The 11,399-nt window shown below is 38.1% G+C and overlaps 1 protein-coding gene across 1 annotated transcript; it reads left to right on the top strand.

Annotated features, from left to right (window-relative positions):
• Positions 1-458: 458 nt before the first annotated feature.
• Positions 459-10,472, top strand: LOC141639756 (protein PTST, chloroplastic). The gene is made up of 8 exons (XM_074448804.1): positions 459-724; positions 2,929-3,229; positions 3,789-3,878; positions 6,541-6,609; positions 6,752-6,857; positions 7,556-7,644; positions 9,106-9,218; positions 10,199-10,472. Exons 1-8 carry the CDS (start codon positions 696-698, stop codon positions 10,299-10,301), a joined length of 900 nt encoding a protein of 299 aa, XP_074304905.1. The 5' UTR covers positions 459-695; the 3' UTR covers positions 10,302-10,472.
• Positions 10,473-11,399: the final 927 nt, after the last annotated feature.

The following is an 11,399-nucleotide window of genomic DNA, read 5'->3' as shown; positions in this document are numbered from 1 at the left end:
GTTTAAGGATACAATGTAGAACATAAAAATTGTAAGTGTACAACATAGAAAACCGAAAAACTCAAGGGTACACTGCAGAATATCCCAAATATTTTTTAGAAAGAGAAGGGCAAACTTGGAATGTCGGAAATGAAATTAGGGACAAAATGAGTAAAATAGGGGGCAGAATCAGCGCGTCTTGCTTCAGACCGGCAACATGACAATATTTCAGACGGACAACATGTTGTCATTTTACAATAAAATGTGGTTATTTTATGATAACTTGTTACCATTATTTTTCATATCATGTTCAGGGTAAAAAGTGACACCTCTAATTATAACATTTTGTGCATTAAATGGTTACATTTATTTAAAAAATGACAACATTTTATCCATCTTATTTCAAATGGAAAAACAGTCCGTCTGAAATAAGAATATGCGGGGGCGGAATATAGCAATTTTGATTACAAAATCTTAAAAGTTTATATCACAACTTAGAAGTTCAGCAATATTGGTGCATTTTGAAGATGACGACGACTTGAGCAACACCACACGAGTGACGACACAGTCACATACCCTGACTCAGCCTTCAATTCACATTTTCTAGTTTCAATCTCACACCGTTACTTTACTCCTCTCTCCATTTTCCACGACACTCCATATCCCTCTTCCTCTGTTAATTTAATTCTATTTCACTGTCTGCATCGAGGGAGCCTATGGGGTGCAACGCTATTGGTTTCTTGAGGTAATTTTACGCTTTTATCTATATATTATTACTGTATGTTTAAGCTTGTCTTCATGACTTTGTGTACTGAACAAAGTGGCTGGGGAATTCTTACTCCGGTACGAGGGTAATGTAATGAGGATGTGTCCAATTGTTGTACTTTGGGGGATTAGGAAGAAATCCTTTGTTTGGTTAGCAAAATGGAGGCCTAGGGATTTGGTTGGTTGGGAAATCCGATCCCTACAAAATTATCTCCCCTCCTACAAACGAAAGATTTGGTGGCAAAATCATCTTTCCCTCCTATTTTGGTATCCAAATAGGGCCTTAGAGCTTGTTTGGTTTCGAGGATTTGGAGGGATTTGTTGTGCCAATGTAGCGATAATTTCATTTACTTATTATTTGGACAAAATTCATGACAATTCACAAGCTTGGTAAGATTTCCGTTTAACTCTGAAAGAGCATAGTATTTGAGGTGGAGTGCTATATTAGTCACAAAGTAAAAATTCCTTAATTGGAAGACACCTACATTACATATGTGGAAGTTTGACAACATTAGTATTTCTCCTAATCAAAATTTTAGCCAGCCACTATATCAGTTGTTTGCTTGTCTATTACTCGTATACTATCACGTGTTGATAAATCAAATTCGATAACAAGTCTGTAAGAGGAAAGTTACGCGATAAATGCGTAGGCCACTGTAAGAGGGTACGGCGTCCAACAATAGTAAGTAAATGTGACTGACAGGAGTGAGATTTGGTAAGATTGAGTTTGTTGATTATAAGAGAGGTAAATGTGTCTGACATGAATAGGAGGGAGTATCTGGGAGTGTAAATTGAAGATGAAAATTTTCAAAGAAGTTTCTGTAATATTTCATTTCCCTTTGAATACAATGAGGTTACATCTCATACATTTCTTATGGGGAGGTTGTTCTGTATTAAAGACTTAGGGTGTGTTTGGATTGAGGGATTCGGAGGGAAAAGAAAGGGAGGGGGAGTAGGGGATTTAAAATCCCTCATTTGGAAAGCAAATGAGGGTGGAGGGAAATGGAGGAGGAGAGATTTGGAGGGATCCAATTTCCCTCTTCCAAGACTAATCAAAATCTCTCCACAATAGGCAAAATTTGGAGGGAAATTGTATCCAAACACTCACACTCCATTCCCCCTCCCCTTCCCTTCTCTCCCTTTCCCTTCCCTCCTTCCCCCTCCCCTTCCTTTCCCTCCATTTTTGCTATCCAAACACACCCTAGAGTAGAGGTCTTTTCGGTTAGCTCAGTATTAAAGAGTAGGCTTCTCAGTCAGGGAAGAGTTGGATTTGGAGTATAGAAAGAAGAAATTTCATGTCCTAACTGTTAATCTTTATCATTTAGGGTGTGTTTGGATAGCAAAAGTGGAGGAAAAGGGAGGGGAGGGAGAAGGAGGGAAGGGAAAGGGAGAGAAGGGAAGGGGAGGGTAATGGAATGTGGTTGTTTGGATACAATTTTCCTCCAAATCTTGCCTATTGTGGAGAGATTTTGACTAGGCTTGGGGGAGAGAAATTGGATCCCTCTAAATCTCTCCCCTTCCATTTCCCTCCACCCTCATTTGTTATCCAAACAAGGGATTTTAAATCTTCTACTTTCCCTCCCTTTCTTTTCACTCCAAACCCCTCAATCCAAACACACCCTTAATCTTTTTTTATTTGTTGACTTTTCTTATTTGAGGATGGTCTCGACATTCTTTAGTACATGTTTTAACTTTTAAGTGTGTCTTTGGGTGATCCTTTTGTAAATGCATGACTTACTTCTGTAGCTAACTAGGGGAGAGCGGACCTTTGTGTCATGATTTGGTCTTTTCCATGTGTGTGTCATGATTTGGTCTTTTCCATGTGTGTGTGACTTACATGTCTTTTCCATATCACTTTACAACGCATAGAGTTGTTACTCCATTCCCTATTGATTTTCCGATGGAACCTCCTCTCAGCTTATGAAGTTGACTTTCTTCTTCTTGTGCTGTGGCACACACTTATCTTATGTGGTATCTAGGAAAAGTCCGATCCATACACCATAATATTTCTATTTCATGTTTGGATCTGAACTTTGAGTTCTCACATAAAAAACCATTATAAGATAAACGAAAATTAAATGAGCTGCAATACAATATGTTTGAGTTTTGTGACACTTTATTAGTTAATACTTCCTTTTTCATGTTGTGGAAGATTCTGACACTCTCATTACACATTAAAAACAGGTGTTACCCAGATGAGCAGATGTTGTGCCTTTCTTGGGGTTCAGTGAAATCAAATTGGAATGTTCTTTGCCATGTGCATTGTAATTTGGCAACAAGGACCGTGAGAACTGGTCACAACAGCTTATCTTTGAATCTGATTTTGACAGCGAATTCTTCACACCGCCGTCGGCTTTGTCGGACTTACTCGATTCCAGTTAGTTTGGAGGAGCAGTCTTCATCAGGATCTCTAGACCAGGATGAATTAAACAGTTCAAACGATCCTGAAGATGATAGAGCTTCTAATTCTCTTAGCAGTGGGGAGGTAAATTATGAGTCCTGCATGTATACTAGTAAACAAAAAAAGGCAAAGGATGGTGTTGGTTTCTCTGGTCAGTGGGAGTGAAAGTTTGAAGATTTAAGCAATATGGTGAAGTCAAGTCTAATATTCAGGGTAGCAGGAATGCGCTGATATGTTACAATATTAAAACAGAAAATCTGTGCTAAGCTGTCATCATAACGACTTATATAAGTAAAAAATATAGTATTATAAAATACTCCCTCCGTCCCGGTCAATTGTTGTCCTTTGATTTTGGCACAAAGACCAAAGAAAGAGGAGAGGACCAATTACTAAATGACAAGTGGAACAAATTGAGTGTGAATGATCAGATTACTCATTAAGTTCATTCTTAAAATGGAAAGGACAACAATTGACTGAGACACCCCAAAATGGAAAAGGACCACAAATGACCGGGACAGAGGGAGTACATAACAAGGCGAACTAGACTTGATAAGCGACTGATAAAGTTTGTGATTTACGAATTTGACAAATATGAAGGAGACGATCATTGTTTGTGTTAAATTGTCATGTTTGTTCATTGCAGTTAAAGTCATTGCTTGTGGACTCACAAAGGTCAAAGCTTATGAAAAAGCTAAGTGAATCCAATCAACAAAACCGCTTCCTGAAACGACAGGTTTGTACTACCACTACTACTTAAACTTATTCATTTGAGGCGTCAATCGCTATTTCCCTATGCTTATGACTAAGTGACAAACTCTACTACTTCTTACTGCTACCGCTGCTACTACTAAGCCTTCTAAAAACCTCAGTAATAATTTTGACAACTTGCTGATTTTGAGGGCTTATTACTTAGTGCCACACTCTTACAGCAGTTACATTCGCAGCATTTATATTTTCCTGATGCTGCATGCATGTTTGATCAGTTTTATATTGCTACTTGTTATTACAACTGATCCTTTCCGTGTGATTTCAAGTTATATTTCCAGCTTTCATAGATCATGATTGTAAAACGGTAATATGATATCATTATTGGATTATATTCCTTGCTTATTTTCTTGGTTGGCTATTAAAACAGCCTGTCCTCTTTGCTCCTAAGAGTAGTCTTGGGATTGATTGATGTTCCCCGAGGATAATCTTCTACATTTTGAGAGACTATGGGTTGATTGACTTGTTTGAAAATATATTCTGCATTTTTCGCTCCGTTTTGCTGATTCCTGGAGACTTGGACCTTCTGTTTAGCACGGGAGTTATTTTAAGCATATGGCTGGATCTTTCAAACTATGGAAGCATATGTTTATTAAAATGGCATGGAAGATATTTTGCCCATTTCTCTTTTCCCCCTTCCCTACTGCCAACCTATATCAAAAGAATCTATAAATCATCCTTACGTCTTCAGTCTCCAACCCTTATTTACTCCAAACTACTCATCAACGGTGCTCTCATTTTTTGAGGAAGGTAACTGACTTTCAATTTGACCAAAAAAAATCTTAGCAGATTTACAAAGTTACATCATTCTATTTGTTTGAAGATTGATATTCAATTATTACCTTGCTTTTATCAGGCTATACTAACAAAAAAATCATTAGGGAACCACATACATACTTGGCTTTAATATTTCTATGATGATAAAAAAAACTGAAGATATTTTTTATGAAAGTTTTGTGTTTCTGAGCTCTTGTATATTAATTTTTTGATTCGATCTACTCACGACGCTTCAATTCCATGTTTTATTGTTTTCAAATATTAGTGGAAGAGCATCTTTATAAGTGTCTACCAAATATAATATAACGAGACCCTTTTGGGAAGGAGCCCAAGAGTAAATCCGTGAGGGTTTGACCCAAAGCGGACAATAGCGTACTATTGTGGACTGTGTACACCGGCGCAGTAGAGACCCAACAAGCTAGTATCAACGATTCCGCACAACAAGTAGTATCAAGCCCAAGGCTTGGGCCTAGGGCCCATGACATACAAGTGGTGGCGCATTAGAGGGTCACCGACTCACAGACGCGTGGGCTCGATGTGGCAGGCTGTTTGTGTAAATCTTGAGTCCATGGATGGTACGTCGGTGATGCATGGAGTCAAGACTTAAAGGTGGCGTACACGAGGCGGAGTGTGTAGCAAGCCAATGGATGAAAGGCACCATAGGTATTATGGAACGCTATAGACCGTTTGTGTACTAGCCCTTATCAACTTGGTGCCACAGGTCTAGTGGGTCTTTTCCATGTTGGGTCTTTTCTAGGTTGGATGCCGGAGACCTTTGTGCTCTAGGACTGTTGATTAAGTGGCGGACCCGATCCAGGGTATATAGGCATAGGCATAAGAGTTCGATATGCATGTGTTCGATATGCATAAGTGGGACACGTGGACATGCAGAACCAAGAGAATGTGAGTGCACTCACTTGACCAACGGTGACATGTGGTGTAGGCATGACTTGGTAGCATGGAGTGTCGGTTAACGGAGGTTATCAAGACTTATTTTGGGGTTGCCTAGAAATTGGTTGGTTAGGGCTCCATAATGTGTGGAGTTCCAAGTTCTCCATAGAGGTCGAGGTTCGAGTTAAAATGATGGTCCTTGGTTTGAGGCGAGGATTGGTAGGGTGCGAACCCATGTCCACGTCGGTGGTGTAAAGATGGAAGAGCATCTTTATAAGTGTTCACCAAATATAATATTATGAGGCCTTTTGGGAAAGAGTCCAAGAGTAAACTTGTGAGAGTTTGGTCCAAAGCAGACAATATTGTACTATTATTATGGACCATGGACAACGGCACAACATAGACCCAACATGATGGTATCAACGTTTCCGGACAATAGACACCTCTTTGCACCCAAAATCCCTCCAAATCTCCATTTTCACTCTCAATACAGTTCATACACGATAGTTATTTTTACCCGAATTTCAAGTTTTCAATAATGAATTTTACTTCAGTACTATATAGAAGCACATTATTAAAGACATTATCTTTTCTTACATACTAATGTTTTTAATAGCTATTACAAACAAACAATATTTTGTAATACATATAGAGATATTCTTTTTCATTAACGTTTTTTAAACAAAAGACCCTTTTTCGACTATATAATGCATAAATTGGCATTAGTTATGGCTTCTCATATTCTTAGGATGATGTGTTTTAGTTAATCTAGCTTTTTATGGAGATGTTGTCCATCTTTTGAAACCCTATTTAACTATTGTTTATGTGCTGCTGACGGAATTACTCGTGCGTCGACTGTATCACCAAGTTTATAGGATGGTCCGGTGCTACGTTGAGTCGTCGAAATTCTGTTAGACTTAGTCTCTCCTATTTGACAAACTTATTCTTTATGTCCTTCACAGTTGCAAGCGAATGAGAATGCCATGGTTACTTTTAAGAAAGAACTCGCTGTACTGGAACAAGAAATTAAGGTAATCCCCCGGTGCTTTCTTGTAAGGTATCACACCGTCAATTGCTCTATACTACAGTGTGACCTCTTGATTCTGCAAAAAAGGATGGTTGTTTAACTGCTTTTATTATTGTTTTTTATCGTTTGAATTTTGTCATATGCAGGCTCTTGTTCCTCTTGCTGATGAAATATTGAAAGCTGGCATTCCACAAGGTACGCGGAAGATTAACGGGAAGTACATACACACTCACTTACATTCTCGATTAGAAGGTATGCGGACTAATTCGTTTTTATGTTTGTGCACGTGCTCCCAGAATGCATTGAAATTGTCATCTTTCATGGTCCTGTGACATCATGTTGTAACTTCACCACTAGTTTCGGGTCGCTTGTCGGTTTCACTTGTATCCTAGTTCTGAAGAGAAGTAAGCTGTTTTAGGAGTTAATATGAAGTATGATTTAGATGTATCTGGAAATACTCTTTTGTGACTGGCCAAGCAAATTAGGAATCAGGATGCAATCATCACTCACTCCGTAGACGACATCGCATGAGACAAGATCCATATTTCATAATGGTGGTTGTTTTAAGAGAGGTGAGGCATATTGGATTACCACATACTTACGTAAGATGGCTTTCAATAAGTAATTGTTAAACCGCTTGTTATTTGAAGCCCTCGAGCCTTGGAGATATTAAAAGGAAGCTTAATCGTGGAGGCGCCTCAGCATAGAAACCCAATTGAGAGTTAATTGGGAGAGGGTTTTAACTTTCAATGTGTTGCTCCTCAAAACCCCATACTACTTTGGGATGGTGGATATGTAACTTTGGTTCCGACAAGAAAAGTGGGCCTTATTATACACACATCTTCGAGATTGATTTGACTGTCTATGACTCTTGATTCAACTTCAATTAACCTTCTATTTTATCATTGTATTTCATTCATCTCTCACATCCATTACCTTTCACTTTTCAGTTGTTCGGGAAAAAATACTAGGGCAGATAAAAGACGTGGAAGCTGCACAGTCCAAGGAGGTGCATGTATTCTGGGTTGGCATGGCTGAGGTAAGAACACAAAAGTTTTATCCAAACATCCTATAGGTTTTTTATTCCGGCGAAGTGGTGATTAAACAAACCCCTTTTGAAATCTAACCCCTGAAGTTTCAATTGGTGTAATTGACCCCCTCACCTTTTCCAAAATGTGAAATTAAACCCTTTGTATTTTTCTGGCCAATTTCTCACCGGAGTTCCATTTTCTCATCCTAGTTATTATTTGAGTAAGTATAATAATGTACTCTTTTAACAATTCTCTCTTCTAATTTTTTTATTGAAAGATGAAACAATTTTGGGGCTTACCACCGGTTTATTATCGATGGGTGCCTGGCATTTGATGGATGGAGGCTAGGGTTTTAGAGAGGAGAAGGAGAAAGGTGTTTTTGGTTGTTGTCCCAGATGTTCTTAAGGAATTTTCTTTCAGCATTTTTGTTTGTTCGTGTGATTTTTGTTTTCACTTTTCATACCACACAATTGGTTAGATCCGATTAGTAAGGACTATGCATGTGAATTGTTTGATCATCTTTCTCTGGTGACTGATGAGGCAAGACATAATAGACTTAAATTTTCACAATTTGGGACAGCTTTATGAAAATAATAACTAATGTGCTTAATTGGCTATAGTGCTTCATTTACTCCTCCATATTTTATTGACATACTGCCATACCGGCAGTACTTACATCTAAACAAGCATTTATAACTTTAGTAGTTAGTGCCTCGGCAACAAGGCTGCTTCTGGGAGCTAAGTCATTACCTGTCAACTACAATCCCAAGTTACAGGCATGTGAACATAAACAGTTTTGAATGAGGCAAAACATAATAGTTGATATCTTTACTTTGAATGAGATCTCACTTTCATTCAATATCTTTCAACTACAATCCCTCTTTCTTCCGATCCAGTTCCTTCACCGCTCAAACCTTGGTTAGATTTAGGTACGATACACTTTCTACCTGTTGGAAGAAACCAACTACTAGCACTCTGTCTTGGATACATTAACCTCACGTTGAAATACTTTTCCCCTTTGGAAAACTGAAGAGGGAATCAATCAACCAAAAGGGTTTTTCCAGTGTATCATTTCTGGGTGCACTTTTCCTAAGAAGTATTAATGATGTATATGATGAGTATTAATGATGTATATGATGTATTTAATGGTAGGGCAATTTAGAACTACTTCGTTACGCAAATATGAAAATTTATTTCTTTCACCATATCATTCTTTTCCCTGTACTTCATTTAGTAATTTTTCCTATGCATTGGGTCACATTGCTATTTGACTTGTTCATCCATTAATTCTCTTCGTTCTTTCTTGTACATTGTGGCCTGTATGAGCAGTACATTCTTATCTGCATTAGTTCTGTTACCCCGATTCCAGCTCATTGATGGCATTGGGTTGAAGGACTAGTCTTATAGTCTTTCAAATTATTCATTTGGTAAATGCACTACAATTCTGATGCCTATTAATGTTCGTACAGAGTGTTCAAGTCATGGGAAGCTTTGATGGATGGAGTCAGGGAGAGCACCTGTCTCCCGAGTACACAGGCTCCTTTACAAAATTCTCAGCAACACTATTGCTTCGACCTGGAAGGTCTGACCACCTTTTTTGTCCTTTTCTATACCTACTATAAGAAGAAAATGATTCCCAGTTTTGAAAGAATTCATAATAGGAAAGCAGATGTAAATGGATGGGTTTAGATAATACCCCGTATCATTGATGGTTACAAATGACGATTTACGCCTGTTGAACCTTTTGGGATAAGGTTCTGCTGTTGCTGGACGCTCTCGGATGAGTAGTGATAAACTTGGTTTGTCCAGTTCATGTTTGGAAATAGCTGATGGATGTAGTCAGAGCCGTCTATTAAGAGGTTCTTGGGAGCGGGGACCAGGAAATAAAGGGCCTCATATTACTTTTAACTCATTTAATTCCTCAGACCCTACTTACTTGGGGGAAAAAATGATGTATAATCTCAATTTCATTACTCGGTTTCGATGCATTGTAGATTTGTAGTTTTTGCTTTTTTTTTGGGATATTCTCACTTGTACCCCTCAACTTTTTCATTTTCTAAGGTGTACCCCTCTTTTCTTACAAAAAAACCTTTGACCGTTAATAATTCTTGGCTACAAGTACAGAATACGATAAAACTTTTTTTTTTTTTCCAAATTGATCGTCTCAACTCGTAGTTGGGAATTATGGTCGGTCAAAGGTTGAGGGGGGTACAAGTGAGAATATCCCTTTTTTTTATTTGATTTTTGACACTTGTGTATTGTGTCCTTGTTGCATGGGGGAAAATGTAGGTTGAACTGGAAAATTTAGTTAGAACAATATTTCCGAGTGTATAAAAGAATCTCGCCTATAGTTGCCTGGTCGGGGTGACGGACTAACGGGGATACACAACTTTGCCCTTGGAAACATAGATGTTTTTTTTTTTTTTTTGAAGGAGGCAACATAGATGTTTTTGGGCCAGATGTTTTTGAATAACCTATATTCTGCTTTATTATAATATCCAAGCATTACCCAATTTAGAATTCAGACATCTCATCTTTTCCGTGTTTTGTTTGTACGAACAGGTATGAGATTAAGTTCTTGGTGGATGGAGAGTGGCATTTATCATCAGAACTCCCTACCATTGGCGAGGGGCTAATGGAAAATAATTTGTTGATTGTTGAGTAATGTGAATAAGCACCTGAGTTCTATACTCACTTTTCTTGTAGATATCGGCTACTTTGTAATCATCAAGTTTAAAGCAGTAGTTGATCTCTATTGCGTGCCCGCTCCTCGACAAACAATATAAAAAGAGCAGATTGTATGTTGGCTGTAACTAAAAGTTTGAGTCATTGTTGGTGGAACCTAGAGGAAGCTGATGTCATGAAAGATGATAGCCACCAGTAAAGGCAACTGGTTTGGGATAGCATAAACAGGAGCAATATTCACCCCTGAACTTCGGATGATGTTTTGTCCATAACAAATAGCCACTGAATCAGTCGTCTTAAATCGTACGGTGTACTATAACTAGTGAATCACGGCCTCAAGGCCCTCAACCCATTGTTTTTACGGTTTTCCCATCAATGGTAACCTTAATTTTGTCAGATTTTCCTGATACCTATCTGCTTTTAAGAATCTACCCATGGTACCTTTCAGATTTCATTTTTGTGTCCATGGTACCCTAAATGTAACGTCTTTTAATGAAAAGTTAAATTTTGATGATGTGGCAATAGTTAGGAAATTAAAAATTATTAATAAGAAGTATGAAATAAAAATAAAAGTTTAACATTTCTATCGTACCATCTACTTTATACAATCAGTAATTTTCCTATAGGACCGTCTTATAACATAGGACGGGTCAAATAGAAGAAATAAGCCTAGCAAATGGAATTAATTAAAACATAAAATAGAAACCTCCTAATTCTTCTTTTAAAGACCCACCCACAACTACTCCACAAGCCACAACGCATGTTACTCCATCTCCTCAATCGCCAGTTCGTCACTATCTCCATCCCAACCACCTCAACGGCAAGTCGGACACCAACTCCTGCAGCAGTGCGCCTCGCTTATTGTGTTCGCATTTATCCAATTCTATATCCGTCGTTCCTCTATCGACAGCCACGATGACGTCGATCGATCGCAAATAGCAGGTTTTGATTTTAATTTAAAACGCCGGCCTTTTTCAGATAATTTATAAACCAAACTTTTGACGACTAATTGTTTTAACTTGCATTTCTATGTTTGTAAGTTGATAACTCTGAATTATAAATTGAAAACTAAGCCTTT

Source organism: Silene latifolia, unplaced genomic scaffold (assembly GCF_048544455.1).
Source record: "Silene latifolia isolate original U9 population unplaced genomic scaffold, ASM4854445v1 scaffold_57, whole genome shotgun sequence".
In the NCBI taxonomy this organism is placed as follows: Eukaryota; Viridiplantae; Streptophyta; class Magnoliopsida; order Caryophyllales; family Caryophyllaceae; genus Silene; species Silene latifolia.
The sequence above is the reverse complement of the archived record's forward strand: the minus strand, read 5'-3'. Positions and strand labels throughout refer to the sequence as shown.